The sequence below is a fragment of the Notolepis coatsorum genome (assembly GCF_963971535.1).
Source record: "Notolepis coatsorum genome assembly, chromosome: 1".
Classification (NCBI taxonomy): Eukaryota; Metazoa; Chordata; class Actinopteri; order Aulopiformes; family Paralepididae; genus Notolepis; species Notolepis coatsorum.
The window spans coordinates 214,436,167-214,452,876 of NC_140165.1; the positions used below are offsets into that span (position 1 = coordinate 214,436,167).

General features: G+C 43.9%; 1 protein-coding gene across 2 annotated transcripts in view; it reads left to right on the plus strand.

The window, feature by feature from the left end:
• The window catches only part of vaspb (vasodilator stimulated phosphoprotein b), a 78,879-nt gene that overhangs the window by 43,174 nt on the left and 18,995 nt on the right, over nt 1–16,710 (plus strand). For both annotated transcript variants that reach the window (XM_084315467.1, XM_084315468.1), the window contains exons 2-5: nt 1,032–1,203; nt 10,755–10,935; nt 11,174–11,240; nt 15,438–15,595. In XM_084315467.1, the coding sequence (XP_084171593.1) occupies nt 1,032–1,203; nt 10,755–10,935; nt 11,174–11,240; nt 15,438–15,595 (578 nt within the window). The remainder of the gene's footprint in view (nt 1–1,031; nt 1,204–10,754; nt 10,936–11,173; nt 11,241–15,437; nt 15,596–16,710) is intronic.

Here is a 16,710-nt window from a genome sequence, read left to right on the forward strand (position 1 = left end):
AACTTGCCAAAGTTTGAGATAATATCCAGTGCGTTCGGGATGGAAACATGGGGATCGGACAGGTACAGGATCAGGTCATCTGCATAAAGTGATAGTATATGTGTTTGGCCGCCCCTAGAGATACCTGCGAGGCCCGCATCACTCCTCAGAGCGACCGCCAGTGGTTCAATGGCGAGATCGAACAATAAGGGACTCAATCCGCAACCCTGTCTAGTGCCCCTCCCTATCTGAAAGTATTTGGAAATAGTCTTATTGGTTCGGACCGAGGCTTGTGGTGAAACATACAAGACCTTAATCCAAGCGCGGAAAATGGGCCCAAACCCAGACCTCTCTAGAGTTGTGAAAAGATATTTATATTCAATGCGATCAAATGCTTTCTGAGCATCGAGAGATAACAGAACCTCTGCTGTGGGCGGGGCTTCAGGAGAGTATATGATATTGAACAGCCTACGTATGTTACCAAAGAGCTGACGCTCCAGAATAAAGCGACCTAAGCGAGCCGCGGGTTGGCCACCCCAATCTATGAGAATCAAATAGAGGCAGACGCTAACCACTTTTCCAAAGCGGTCTTAAAGCTTCTTTCCGTAGCCAGTGCTTTGCAAGAGGTAGGTAATTGGTTCCATAGAACTCCCGCCGTATACAAAAATGAGTTTTGCCCCATAGAACTCCTGTGGAATTATATCCGTCTGGCTGCCTCTCGTGGAGTATGTGTCTCACTCACTCACCCAACTAAAATAACTGACCAGATATGCAGGGACTGTAGCATTCCTTATTTTAAAGGTCAGCCCCAACTTGATCTGAGCCACTCTCTTTTCCACTGGTAACCAGTTCAGACCATCAAGGTGGGAGGAATTGAGATGTATTGTACCTATTTGTTTACAGTCTAGGACTACAGATGGAAATGAGCTTCTTGCTAAATCCGGTGCACCCATCTTCTTGTTTACCACAAATGATTTAATGTACGGGTACACGCTGACCTTTTCATGAACTGAATAAACTTAAAGACTCTCTCTCTCTCTCTCTCTTCCCAGTGAGTCCAGTATCTGCCAGGCTCGGGCCACTGTGATGATATACGACGATGCCAATAAGAAGTGGCTCCCTGCGGGTACTGGAGCGCAGACCTTCAGCAGAGTTCAGATCTACCACAACCCCACCACCAACGCCTTCAGAGTGGTGGGACGCAAGATGCAGACGGACCAGCAGGTAATGGAACTGCACGCATCTCATTTTGCAGAGGTTTAAAAGAACACGCCAACATTTTGGGGAAATTAGCGTATCGTCTTCTCCAGAGCGAGACAAGAAGATAGATACCAGTTTCATCTCTGTGCGTTCAGTAGAAAGCTATCTGGCTGCACGTTAGCCTAGCTTAGCACAATGAATGGAAGCGGACATGGCCGGTTAGTCCAGGCATTGTCCAACTACCACCTCTCCCGAAGGCTAACTGACCATATCCGCTTCCATTCATTGCGCTAAGCTAGGCTAACATGCAGCCAGATAGCTTTCTACTGAACGCACAGAGAGGAAACTGGTATCTTATCTTCTTGTCTCTCTCTGGAGAAGACGATAAGCTACATTTCCCAAAATGTTGGCATCTTCCTTTTAAGCCAACGTGTGTGTATGTATGTATGTGTATATATATATATATATATATATATATATATATATATATATATATTGTATAAAGCTAGCAGCACGGGATTAGCGCAAGGGCTCTGTATCATAGCTATTTATTACCCGATTTCCATTCACAAGGTCCCTGTTCTATTTATTTTGATTTGATATCGCTTGAATTAGGTTTAATGGCGCTGGTTTCAGCGGGCCAGCACCTGTCACTGTTGTCAAAAGATGTATTTTGGCAAACGTGAGTTTCCATAGTAGTTCAGCAGAAACTCTGTGATCATAGAATTATATAATCTTGAGCTATATTTGATTAGGGCTAAGCTGCTCTTATAACACACGTTGTTGGGTGAGGGAGAGCCCTGTCAATCAGAGGAGTGGAGGGACGACCAGACCAGGGGCATATTGGGTGAAACTAACCTAATCTTGTATTGCCTGTTCTGTGTTTGTCAAGTAGCTTATATCGCTTAATAGTTGAGTTGGATATCAATCTCCAATACAATAATTATCTTGTCATCATATGTCCCAAGACTGTGTTACAATCATTGTTTGTTGTTAGTTATGTCTTACCATGGAGAGAGTGCTAGCTGGACCTTTGTCGTACCATGGAGAGAGAAGTGGCTGGGTCTTTGTCGTACCTTTGGAGAGAGAGGTGGCTGGGTCTTTGTCGTACCATTGGAGAGAGAGGTGGCTGGGTCTTTGTCGTACCATGGAGAGAGAGGTGGCTGGGTCTTTGTCGTACCTTTGGAGAGAGAGGTGGCTGGGTCTTTGTCGTACCATGGAGAGAGAGGTGGCTGGGTCTTTGTCGTACCTTTGGAGAGAGAGGTGGCTGGGTCTTTGTCGTACCGTGGAGAGAGAGGTGGCTGGGTCTTTGTCGTACCATGGAGAGAGAGGTGGCTGGGTCTTTGTCTTAGATTAGATTAGATTGTACTTTATTGTCATTATATTTGCATACGAGATTTGGGACTCAAACTTAAGGTGCAGTAATAAAATCACACAAGTAATAAAAGAGAAATATAAAATACTATACAGAAACATTAAATACTATACAATAAGACAATGTTACAATCCTGTACAATATACAGAATAACAATACACAAATAACAATCGGTGTCAGACGGTAGTGGGTGGGTATTGCACTGTGGATATTGCACATCAGGATGTTGCACAGTGTGGGAGGAGGGAAAGTTGAATTTAAACTTTGATAACATTTGCTAAATGAGATTGCACATCTATGTGATGAAAGCAGAAGCAACTCCCAAGCTCTCTTTTTAAACTACAACAGCTGGGAGGTGGCTTTCTGCTGACCCCCTACCTGCCTCCCCGGGGTGCTTGCTGCTAGGTTATGGGCACACACAAAACTTAGAAGAGTACTTGTTGTCGAAGCAGTTAGGGGTTATGTCTGGTGCAAGTCATGATGAGTAAGCTATTCAAGGTGTAGGTGTACATGTGTGTCAGTCCATGGTTGTTTGTGTGCGTGCGTGAGTTTGTGTTTCATGTGAGGAAGTTGTTTGTCTCTCACACCTCCAAATCGGTCTCTGTGTTTTCCTGTGGGTGTCTATCTGTGGGTGTATGAGTGACTAGAGACTGAGGCCCAGTCCACACGATCACGGGTATTTTTGACAGTTTAAAAAAAAAAATCCTCCATACACACAAAAAATAACCGCATACTCACGCAACTGTAAAATCCGCTACAGAGTGATGTAATATACATGTAGTACAATGCCAAAGCAATAGGTGGCGATGTAAGTTCAAACATGAAGGCCATTTCAACTAGGGCTGGGCGATATGACGATATTATATAAATATCGGGTACAGTTCATTAACGATACACTTTTTAAACGTATCGTGGATATCGTGATGTTTTGCCCAAGAGGATTGTGTCGCGTCAATCTGGTCCACACGTTGAAACTTTTGAACAGCGCCGCCCCACACACACACTACTGCATCAAAGTTACTACTTATGATAACAAAGGCATTCGTTTTGTGGCATTAACGTTATATAGTTACATGTTCAATAACATCAGCGTATTTACATAGCAACGTCCGAGGTCGACCTAGATAGATAGCAAGCATTAGTCGTTCATATCTCTACCCGTGCTGACTCAGTTGTGCCCATTCTGCGGTCTGTTAATAAAGTTTTCAATCAGACAGATGTATGGAAAGGCTTTTATTATAACATCCGTTGCAGTAAAATCATTATGCCTCCAGTCGTTTAGTCTTCCTGCGGAGCTAAAAGCTAAATGTCGGCCACGGGGAGCTATTGTTGTCATTGAGCTCTCCAATGGCGGAAGTAAAAAATTAATACACGCTTGCCGATTGGTGCTAAGAACAGCAGGGCGGGTGCAGGCGGTGTGATGTAATTGGCAGACTCGACTGTCAATCAAAATGATTCTGTTTGCCGTCTGAATGAATGAAAACGTTATTAACAGATTGCAGCATGGGTACAATACAGTACAGCTCAATACAACAACAGTGGACTGGAGGATGCAGACCAGAGAAAGACTTTCGTCTTGTTTACATCAGGGTCCCCCATTTTCAATTCATCATATTTCATATCTAAATCATATAATATCTCATTGCTAAATATATGCAATATAAAATCTAATAATCCAATAATCTAAATCTAATATATATAAAAATGCTAAATGCATGGGTATTTTATTTTGTCTTTAATGTTGGCTTGCAAAATCAAATACTGTCTTGGTAAGCCTCATAATGAATTGTTTGGGGAAAAAAGAAAAACATCGTGATGCGTATCGTGTATCGCCGAAAGGTCAGAAAATATCGTGATATCATATTTAGGCCATATCGCCCAGCCCTAATTTCAACCAATCAGAAGGGTTTAGCGTTAATACCAGAACCTCCACTGGCGAGCGCATCGCCGATGTCTTTGTGTAGTTGCATTTGGGGTAGCAAACAAGAGGAGCAGTAGCCTTCTTCAATGCTCGTCCAAGCGCTTCCGTTTGTGCAAAATGTTCATCAACTGAACATGACATCCATAAACAGCCGACAGCATACCAATCAGTACCAGCAAACTAGGGCTGGGCGATATGGCCAAAAACGTTATTGCGATAAAATTATAAAATTATTTTCATATAACTCGATATCGATAATTATCGTCGATATAATGTCTGTCAAGTTTAATTAACTTTTTATGCCCGGCGACGATGGACGGGCTATTAATAGCATAGATATATATAATAGACTTGTTTTGCTGCTGCGAATGTTGATGTCGTCATCAGTCCGCGCACGTTAGCAGTTAGTCGACAAGCGGAATATCTCATGACAATGTACTAAATATTACGCTAAAATACTCTCTTCCGCCCCAATATATAGAAACGACGTCCACTGTATACCCCACACTACTATAAACGTGGCCTCAGAATTCACGCCACACACATACTCGGCACGTAAATATATAAAATAGCGCCGTGCAAGCTAGTTATCCTAGCCAGCCTGTTTCTAAGCGGTGTATTCCATGACAATGTACTAAATATTACCCTAAAATACTCTCTTCCGCCCCAATATATTGAAACGACGTCCACTGTATACCCCACACTACTATAAACGTGGCCTCAGAATTCACGCCACACACATACTCGGCACACGTAAATATATAAAATAGCGCCGTGCAAGCTAGTTATCCTAGCCAGCCTTGTTTACTACTAGAGTTCTACCAGAGGTGCACCGCGGGTCTCCTTCACTGTCGGCCATCTCCTTCACTGATTGGTTGTTAGTGCGTGTGCTCCTATCCAAGCTTGGAAAATCGATATATCGAAACTTTGCGACCACGTTTCATGTTTATTTCGAGGAAATAATTTATCGCGATAGTTATCGTTTTATCGCCCAGCCCTACCAGCAACTTCCTCTCTTCCATTTTAGTCGACCTAAACAATCACGTAGCCTCCCTGTTAAAACCTTGCAACCGTAGAAGATAGCTGGCTCTGCTCTGCTCTAATCTCTCTACCACATGTTCGGTTGTTATTGTTTGCGACATGGGAAATAATTGTGACAGCTCTGCCATAAACACTGGAAATAATCTCTGTTACTTACTACTATGTCCACACGCAACCACTCGCCCAAAACTTCACCCTGGATTCCGGTTTCAAATAATCACTGTAGCAGTGTTCCAAAAACCCGGTTGCGTGTGGACGAACAGTGCAACCGCGAACATTAAATCACGGTTACATAAAATCCCGCGTTCGTGTGGACTGGGCCTGAGAGACTGTGCATGTTTCTCAGGGTGTGAATTGTGCTCATGCACTGCTGGTGGTATCAACATGCAACAGCAGCAGCCTTTTATCGTTGCTATCGATGACTGAGAGACAATGGAGATGTAGAAACTTTTGGACAGTAGTTTCACAGTCGACCATGCGTTCATCAATGCACAAGCCACTGAATTTATTTCTGTGAAAGGGTACACATTTTAGTCCTTTGCAAGACGTTAATATAGGTCTTTGAGGTCCCCTAAACATGTCTCTGAATATTTCTGCTAAAAACGCCGCTCAGATTATTAGCCTCTATCAGGACCTCTGTCTCAGTCCTGTTCTCAACGGGCTGTTTCTGTGCCTGTAACAAATGACATTTATTGTACAAATACGATAATTATCGTACAAAGTCTCTTCACACATACACACGCACACACACATTATTAACTATGGTGATTGTTGCTGCAATTCTGAATGGCTTGTTTCAAGAAGGAGGGTTCTTGTCACAGCTGAACTGCAGAAAGTACTATGTACACATTTAAAATGTTCTCAGTGTTGGGACCCCCCCCCCCATTCTGTAAATACTATGCAAAACACAGGAAAGGGCTATATCTCCCCTTTAACACTTTCAGTGCCAGCAGGGGGCGCACGATTTAGCGCTCGAGTGCCAGCGCTCTATTCAATGACAGGAGAGGGCGAGCACATTTGCGAACCATAAACTATATCTTAAATTATGGCTATGTGTCTAATACGCATCCCAATTTTCGTATCATCCAATTCAACCCTCCCCTGTCTCGAACGCTGTTTCTTGCCTCCCACAAGCCGGCTGCAATGTGGACTAAGTCATACATAGCACGAGTCCCCTCCGATACTCGAGGTAACAGCAGCCAGTCTCATCTTTCCACCTGCGCGGCGCAGTCTTTCAGCATCAGGGGTCTGCGCTTTGGAGGGGCGCCGCCACCATCGCTTCCTGATTCTACTGCGCAGGCGCACCAACCGACCTGTAGGAGTCACTGTCCACAACGCCCGATCCCCACCCATCAGTTTCCCACCCCCTAATACTGCCAATGTGTATTAGTACGGAGGACCAGCTAAACTGAAAGCAATGTGGAGCGCTGGGCTCGAACAGGCGAACCCAGCGTCTCCAGTATTTGTGGTGAGCGCCTTGCCCACTGCACCACGTAGCCGCCCCAGATCAGATGTTCTCCAAAAAGATTATTCCAATTCCTGATCGCCATTCCAAATATCGATCGCGTTTATTGATCCAACGCTGGGTGCTCGAAACACATATTCCACGCTGTTCTGAGGGACCACAAAGACTGCAATCAGCTCTGATTACATGCCTGAGAAGTAAAATGTGGATTCCGGATTTTCTTTTCCCCATGCATTTTCATTGACTCCATTCCAATGGGTGCATTATCATCCGAGAGACGATAGGGGGCGGTATTTTCCCTGTTCGAGCTCAGAGAGAGTCCCAGTGGTAACGTGAGACTAGATTGATGAAAAAATGAATGGAAATCGCTAATAAAAAAAATAACGATTAACGAGATTTCTCGTCCTTGGCACTGAACGGTTGGCATGAAATAACGAGAATTCTCGTCGTTGGCACTCAAAGTGTTAAGATCAGGTGCAAGACCCAGAAACCAATATGTCCTTTCACAGATTATATGTGTTGACATTGTACATCCTCGCCAATATTTGATTGTCTCAACAAATGACCCGTAGTGTCAACAACAAGACCACTGGCTGTAGCTTCATCAGCTCTTAAGTCACGTCAGACCTGGGATGAACTGTGGGCTGTTTTCTCCACCAAGCCACACTGGGTACTCTCCTCAGATCTCCTGCCAAATATGCTGTTATAGTATGTTATAGTTTAGCAAAAGGCCCGGGTCTGGGTGGCTTGGCTGTTGGGCAGGATGGCTAAGAAGAAGTAAGCCTGGACGCTGAATACCTTTTAGTACCAGTTCAGACGGTTTGGCAGCTTCACTAGGGACTGGGAGGCAAACTAGAAGTTTGAAGAGTTGCAGATTCAAACCCGAGCACTGACGGTCCCCAGTGCTTGTTCTGAAGCGTGTGTGTGTGTATATATATATATATAAGCCTGCTCCGAGGATGGAAATGGCTTACTTAGCTAAACTAGAATGGCACTCTGAGATGCTACTAGTGCTGCCCCCTCGTGGTCGACTGGTCGATTAATGAGTCGGTTTTGGTCGACCAAGACAAAGGTCAAAAGTCACAACACATCTCTAGTAAAAGCACTAGATTTAAAGAGGTCCTTCTGCATTATTGCAAGAGGAAAGATTTGTCGATGACCTCAAGTAATTGTCGATTAGTCGACGAATCCTAGTAGTCTACTATTAATCTCTTTGACCGAGGATGGCCCTGGATGCTACATCCACTCTACAGCACAAGTGACCTATAAGCCCACCATGAATATTTAGGTGAATATCAAGTAGACCGCAGAGACTTCACGCCAACCTCGCTCCTGTCCCCAGTCAGAAACCTCGTCGGTCGTCAACGCTGGTCCTTAGCGCACTGTCAGATGTACACATCCACCCAGTTTGAGCCAAATTGGACAAGAAATGCAGTTGTCACTTCTCTGGATAGATGCGAGAGTGACTGCAATATCCCTTCACATGCACGTGTAATAAATGTGATGCGGACAGTTTCTTGCAATATATCAAAGATGATTGTGTGTATCCCTGCAAAAGAGAAGAAACATACTGTAGCTAGTGCTGGGGTCTATGCATTATTCAGAGCAGCCTGCCACTGTTACCTGTATGGCAGGTTACTCTATTTATCACCCGCTTTCTCTCTCTTCCCTCGTCTCCTTTCCTCTCTGGTCACCCATCTGGCTCAGTCCTCCTCTTCTTTAAACATTCAGAGCTCCCAAGTGTTCCCCAGAGATGAGTCTTAAAGTGGTTGGTGTTTCCTGAGAGATAGTTTGGCCCTCTTAACCATTTCCTGTGGCGGTCTAGGATGAAGACTTTTCCCCCTTCTTCTAGCTATTGTGCGTCTAATCTCTACATATAGAGGGGCTGCCAGCTATATCACAAACGTTCACTTAGAATAACATGGAGGCCCTTTTCTGCTCTGACGTCCTTTATATGTGGACCCCAATTAGATCTGCATAGAATTTTATGTTTTTGTTTTTTTAGTTAGAAAGAAATCTGATGCCAGTTCGGCAGCCCAAATTCCACATTCCAATCTATGACATCTGGCAAACGTCTCGTCTATAGTTCTTTGCCTCTTCTGACATCTGTACTTCCTCTTCTGACACCAGTGCCCGCTCTTTCTGACACCAGTGTCCCCTCTTTCTGACACCAATGCCCCCTCTTCTGACACAAGTACCTCCTCTTTTGACACGAGTGCTTCCTCTTTTGACACCAGTACCTCAGACAGTTAACATATTCTTGTCAGACCATCTCCGTCACTCTGTCCCCATCTGTTTGGTTTTAGGATACCCGTGGCTGCATTGATCACTGTTCAACTGGCCAGCCATTAGCATGGCTAGCCTGCCAGGATGTTCACCCAGACCTCCTCTCCTCTCTTCTCCACTGCTCTCTCATCTGCTCACTTTTCCTCTGCTCTCTTCCATCTACTCTCTTCTTCTGTCTTCTCTTCTCATGTCCTCTCTTCTTCTGTCCCATCCTCTCTTCTCCTTTCCTCTCCTCTCCTCTCCTCTCTTCTCCTTCCCTCACTTCTCCTGTCCTCTCTTCTCTTGTCCTCTTCTCCTTTCCTCTCCTCATCTCTTCTCCTGTTCTCTCTTCTCCTGTCCTCTCCCCTCTTCTCCTTTCCTCTCCTCATCGCATCTCTTCTCCTGTCCTCTTCTCCTTTCCTCTCCTCATCTCATCTCTTCTCCTGTCCTCTATTCTCCTGTCCTCTTCTCTTGTCCTCTCCTCATCTCTTCTCCTTTCCTCTCTTCTCCTGTTCTCTCTTCTCCTCTTCCCTCTTCTTCTTTCCTCTCCTCCTTCCCTCTCCTCTCCTGTCCCCTCTTCTCCTGTTCTCTCTTCTCCTGTCCTCTCCCCTCTTCTCCTTTCCTCTCCTCATCTCATCTCTTCTCCTGTCCTCTTCTCCTTTCCTCTCCTCATCTCTTCTCCTTTCCTCTCTTCTCCTGTTCTCTCTTCTCCTCTTCCCTCTTCTCCTTTCCTCTCCTCCTTCCCTCTCCTCTCCTGTCCCCTCCTCTCCTGTCCCCTCTTCTCCTGTTCTCTCTTCTCCTGTCCTCTCCCCTCTTCTCCTGTTCTCTCCCCTCTTCTACTTTCCTCTCCTCTCCTCTGTGGAATTCAGAGGTTGTAAAACAAACAGGCAACTGTCCTGTCAGCACATCGGCAGCACGCCTTCCTTTCCACCGGTCTGAAGGCCTCCTGCCTCCTGCTGGGGAACATATGAACCATAATGTTGCTGATGCTGATCGCCCGCGCCTGGTTCTATTCATGTAAGATTATTTTCAAGGCATTTCTGTTTAAATGTAATAGTTTTCAGAAAAGAGTGACAGTTGACAGAGCGTGGGGGGGGGGGGGGGGGGATTGGGCCTGTGACAAAGGTCATGAGCCGGACTTAAACCCACATCACTGTGGCATTCTCAGCCGCCAGGAGGCCCCTATTTACATGTTTACATATTGGCCGTTTTAGCTGACGCTCCCTGTTCAGAGCAGCTGGTTCTGGTTCTGGTTTGATTAAGCATGTTTCAGTTTTCCACTATGCTCCTCGCCGGTACGAGTCTCCTGGTGTCACAGGGACAGTTTTGATCCATCTAGTTCCCCACTCACCAATGATGACGTTGATCAGTAGAGCGCAAGGAACCGCTCAGTTCGTGCCGAGACGGGATTCTACCGATCAACGACGTCATCGGTAAGTAGGATACGGAGCGCAGGGGTACGAACTGAACTGTCCCTTTTAACCTTTTGGCCCTCCCTCTTCTCTCAGGTGGTAATAAACTGTCCAATCGTCAGAGGCCTCAAGTACAACCAGGCCACGCCCAACTTCCACCAGTGGAGGGATGCGCGGCAGGTGTGGGGGCTGAACTTTGGCAGCAAGGAGGACGCCGCTCTCTTCGCCAACGGCATGGCACACGCCCTGGAGGTGCTGAGCTCCGTCACGGACGCAGGTAACCATGACAACGCCGTGCTAATGTCCCCTGAAAAACACATGTAAACATGTATGGAATAGACTCGTGTAGAGATTGCAGCGCACGTTGCCATGAAGCCTTTTCTGTTGCTGCTCTGTATATGCATGCATGCCCCGAAGTGATCGTCAACCTATGATGGCATCCCCAAAGGTTATACATCAAAGAACCATACTTTATACACACGATGAGGAAGTCTTTGTGCACCTTGTCTCTCCAGGTTACGCCACCCTCCCCCGCCCAGTGTCGAATGGACCATCCCCAGAGGAGTTGGAACAGCAGCGGAGGTACCAACACTAGCAAATGTGGGGGGGGGGTCTTATGCTATCCATCTTGGGTTTTACTTGGCTCAGTGTGGTGTATTGGATTTCATATGGAAGCAAGTTGGAGTGTTATTTGGCCCCAGCGGATTGTGTCGTCAGGCAATGTGAAGTAGAGACGGATTTTATGGTAGTTTCAGTTAATGAGTTAAAGTCTCCCCCTCTGGATTTGGTTGCATAATAATCAACAGTCAATCAGGCTGCTGTGAGAGTCTTGGGCTTTGCGAGGCCCGTCAGTTCAGCCCGTCGGCACAACATGCACTTGTGGAGGATTTCGTGGCATTAGCCACACGCTGCTTAAACCTCAGCCTCTCCCCTTTTTAGGTCAAAGGTTAAAAGGATGAGGAAGGGCCAACGCCGCTGACATCGAAATCCCTCATTTCCCACCCGCCCGCTCCTCTGTCGCTCCTTCACCCCTCCATCCGCCAATCCCCTCGTCCACCAGGGCAACTCTGTTGACCCGCATGCCCGCGTAGCCCCGCATTAACCCTTTAATCTCATTTAGCCTAAATGGTAATATGTGACATAATGGGGGGGGGGGGGAGGGAGGCTTTCTCGCGATAGGTCGAAGAGGCTGTCTGTCAAATGACTAGTGGCACCAGTGTGTCGCCTGCATGCCGGGGCTTAGGGAGTACGAGCACCACTACTGAAGCACTGCAGGCATGCAGAGAGAAGAGCACCGGCTCTGCTGCTACTAGAGAATTCTATTTAAATTCCATCATAAATGTATGAATACTATTTACATTCATACGTGAGTCTGTTCTGCATATATGTAGCGTCAGCAGAGCTATGCGGTATTTACCCCCAATGACTGGTGGCTGAACCTAAAGCTCATGGACGTGGAGGGAGACGAAGGGGACACCACTCGCCCCTCCCCCTACTTGGGCACACTGCCCAATCCTGAATGGGGCAGAGTGTGTAGACCTGCGTGTGCCTTTTAATGTGTGCTGTTGGTACAGTACGTCCATGTGCCCCATGTACGCACGTGTGTGTGCTAGGGATTGGTACCGAATTAAAGGTACTTACCAAAACACGTCGGTACTACCGAGTATCGATTCACGTGAGATACTGATAAAAAAAAATTACACTTTTTTTTTAATATATATTTTTTTACCTTTTTCTTTTCATGTCAACGTTCACACGCACAATATACGCTTACCTAGGATTTGACTTCATTCAACAACAAGGCAGTCGGGGCAATGGCAAGCCGAAAACGGTCGAAAATGTGGTTATTTGAAGACTAAAAGTACAGAAAAAAAGGTACCGTTGGGTACCGGTATCGATTCACAGGTACCGGTACCGTATCGGTTCAAATGTGAACGGTACCCATCCCTAGTGTGTGCGCAGTTGCAGTTGAGTGACAGATGTTTTGGGAGAGGGAGAGTTATAGTGGAGGGGGGGGGCTCCTTTGTGGGCCGGTTTAGGCAGTCTTATCCAGATGTGTTTTGATTCCACTGCTGGGCTAATCAGAAGCTGTTGAAATACCCCCTCATACAATATAATGAGCGACGAAGCCTGATTCTGACAGTCCTCTCTCCAGTGCCTTCTGCCATAATTGGACAGCCATTGTTTGGAAACAATGGTTGCTGCTTAAAGGGGAACTACACCCAATTTCAGAATTCATACATGTTATTCTAAGATGGTACAAAAATTGTGAAAATTAGCCATTCTCTCCCAAATCCCAAAACCAAGTGCTAAAACTGAAACTTGTGATGTCATCAAATATAATGTCTAAAGCTGCTCCATAAACCAACTTCTCCATCATTGTCAATGGAGCAGCTCCACGCTTATTATACTTGATTACATCACATGTTTGATTCTTATTTCTCTGGTTTCTAACTTTGGCAGAGAGTAGCTCATGTTCACAAATATTGATTAAACTGTCTTAGGCCATGGAAATTATATATTAGAATTGTTTCCCCTTAAAATATAATAATAATTAATAAAGTAATCGATCGATCGATGACTCACACCCACCCCTATTTAGTACCGTGCCAAACAATACAATTTGTTTTACAGGACTCTCAGTTTTCAGCAAACGCTCACACATATTAGAATTTTTTATTTGAGTAGTGTTCCCCTAAATAGTCCAATAATCGGTCCAGGGACACAGTCCCCCGGGGCATCCATTGCAGCTTTATGGAAAATGATGTTCCATCCTTGTCTGCTACACTCAGCAGACTGCTGTAGTTCTGAACAGGTGAGGTCATTTTCACTGGTGTAACACTCTCAAGGGAGCGAAGCAGCAGTTGTGATTGGAGGATCAAGAAAAGAGGGCAGGGTGATTGGTTATTTTAGTACAATTCGATTTGAAAATCGCTTCAAAATGGTGCCACCCTGATGAAAATAAAAAAGCTACTGTACATTACAGTAGATTTCATTATCTGTTCTCATGCACGCCTGGTGATACTAAATCCAAATTGAACTCGGGCATTTGAAAGATAATATATTATGTATATATATATATTAGGGATGTCCGATATTATCGGCCTACCGATATTATTGGCCGATATTGGCATTCAAATGTGATATCGGAAATTATCGGTATCAGTTTAAAATGTATTATTATTATTATTTTTAAATTTATTTAACCTTTATTTACCCAGGCAAGCAAGTAAGAACACATTCAGATTTTTTTGTCAAAAGTATGCATAATGTTGTGTTAATTCCACTACAAGACATATGTAATGATAATTAATAATTAAAAATTATTCCGTTTTTGGGGGGGGGGGGGGGGGGCGAACCCTGCATATATCGGTATCGGTTGATATCGGTATCGGAAATGAAGTGTTGGACAATATCGGTATATTGGTATCGGTAAAAAACCCAATATCGAGCATCCCTAATATATATATAAATGTGCGAATTGGCTATAATAAGGTAATTTATAGGCCTCATATTCTATATTCTATAATAATTAGGGATGCTCGATATTGGCTTTTTTACCGATATACAGATATTGTCCAACTCTTAATTTCCGATACCGATATCAACCGATACTGCTCCCGGCTGCCCATGGGGGGAAGGACAACGGGATGGGAAAAGTGCAGAGAGACATTTCATCGGCGACTCAGTGCATGTGTGTGTGTTCCTGTGGGTCGCCCATCTCGCGTGCGTGTTAAAACTGCATGACAAATAAAGACTTCTAGTCTAACAATTATTTCCCCCCCCCAAAAAATGGAATAATTTCAGGTAATTAACATTACATATCTCTTGTTGTGGAATTAACACAACATTATGCATACTTTTGACAATAAATAAAATCAGAATTTGTTCTGGTACTTGCTTGCCTGGGTTATAGAAATGTAAACTTTTTTTTTTTTTTTTTTTTTTTTTTTGAAAATCTAGATATTTTCCGATATCACATTATCCCTAATAATAATATTTCAAATTGCATTGGTCCGGATGGGAGAATTCAGTACTGTATCTACAGAACCTTCTGTTTAATCATCTTTCCTTTATTCATTTCCTTAGATTTCTTTCTACACATAATCTCAAGAAGGTACTGAACGAGATCAGTGTTAGTTTTTAATGTTTGGTCATTATTAGCATGGTGTTATTCACTGTCAAAGATGCAAAGAAAAATCATAATTCATATTCTCCTTTGTTTCATCACAATTTAAGCAAGCCTAGTAATAGACACGATATTTCTGACAATGTGAATACATTCACTGAGATCATGCAAATGGACCCTGTAGAAGTGGAGCAATATTCCATTTACCTTGGTATATATTTTAGGCGGATTTTCAGAAAATATTCCACGGGCGGAAGAGGTTAAACGGTCTTGGAAATAACATTACAGTTTTTATTCCTTTTTTTTTTTTTTTTTTTTAATAAAACGATAGAAATACATTACTTTTACAGAATATCTTATCTATCTCTAGTCTTAATTCTCAAATCAATCCGGACTGAAGGTCAATTACAAATACTTGATGAATGTTGCACGTTCTGGAATCAGTCCAAATGGGAAGCCCACTCACTCATTTTGTCGAGTAGCAAAGTAATACTATGTCGATTGTTCTTTGAAGTGACTGACACAAAGTATACCAAGGACGCTACCCAATGCTGTCCTGCTATACTTATACCTTGTCTGGTCAGGGCTTGTTGTGTCGTTCATACCATTAATATTATATCTGTTGTTTCTGTCCCATTTTGTGTGTGTAGATTGGAACAGCAGAGGGTGGAACAGCAGGAGCGGGAACGCCAGGAGAGAGAGAGACAGGAGAGAGAGCAACAGGAGAGGGAGCAACAGGAGAGAGAGCAACAGGAGAGAGAGCAACAGGAGAGAGAGCAGCTGGAGAGAGAGAGACAAGCTGCAGCAGGTCAGGAAACACCTGCACAGCCACACGTTCCACTCTCCATAGAACTCCTTGTTTAGAATGTGTCTGCACAGCCACACGTTCTAGTCTCCATAGAACTCCTCGTTTAGAATGTGTCTGCACAGCCACACGTTCTAGTCTACATAGAACTCCTCGTTTAGAATGTGTCTGTCCGAGGGAAGCGACAGTTGTGTCACTTATTAGGAAAATGATATAAAATATATTTTTTAGAAAGACATTCTCCTATTTTCAACAGTGGATGAAACTCTTATAAGTTATAATGTATCTGGTGCTCAATGTTATTGGAAAGTTATAGAAAGCCACAAATACCGTAATTCCTCTAATAGTAACCGGGTCTCAAATACAAGCCGGGTCTCTATTAATGGCCCGGTGCGCTCTTGAGCTAAGCAATTATAAGCCGGCCTCCTAATACAAGCCGGGTTACTAATATACTGAGCTGCATACTGAGCTAGTTACTTGATTTCACTTTGAAAACGTTGAAATGACCAGTGACCACCTGTAATTGCACTGTTTACTATTTCATACAGTACTTGGTTTCAATAAATGAACCCAGTACATTTTACTGGGTTCAAACTTACACAAAATGTTGATTTATTCATTATGATCCGTTTGAAAATTTGAAATATAGGCCTCCCTCTTATACAGGCCTCCTCCTAATACAAGCCTGGTACCCACTACAGTTGAAACAAATACAAGCCGGGGTTACTATTAGAGGAATTACGGTATGTAAAATATACTAACGTCATTATTACAAAAATAAATATATTTTCTACATTATTTGAAGTGATCTCTTGCCTAATAGAGGTGTGACCATTTCAAATTACAGTATAGTACACTTTAACCTCTTCTGCCTGTGCGGTCCGTCGGCAGACCGCAAATAACATCACATCATAAATCAACCTCTCCAGACTGTCTGACAAAAAGTTTTTTTTCCTCAAACATAGTCAAGTATAAACATCATAACCATGTCACAACAGCAGTTATAATGTATATTATCATCAATACGCTAGTTTACCAATAGGTCAAAGTGTTATTAGTGCGATTTTAGTATTCATTTTTGTGCTGTTTTGATCGTGAAAGGCAGCCATTTAAAAAAA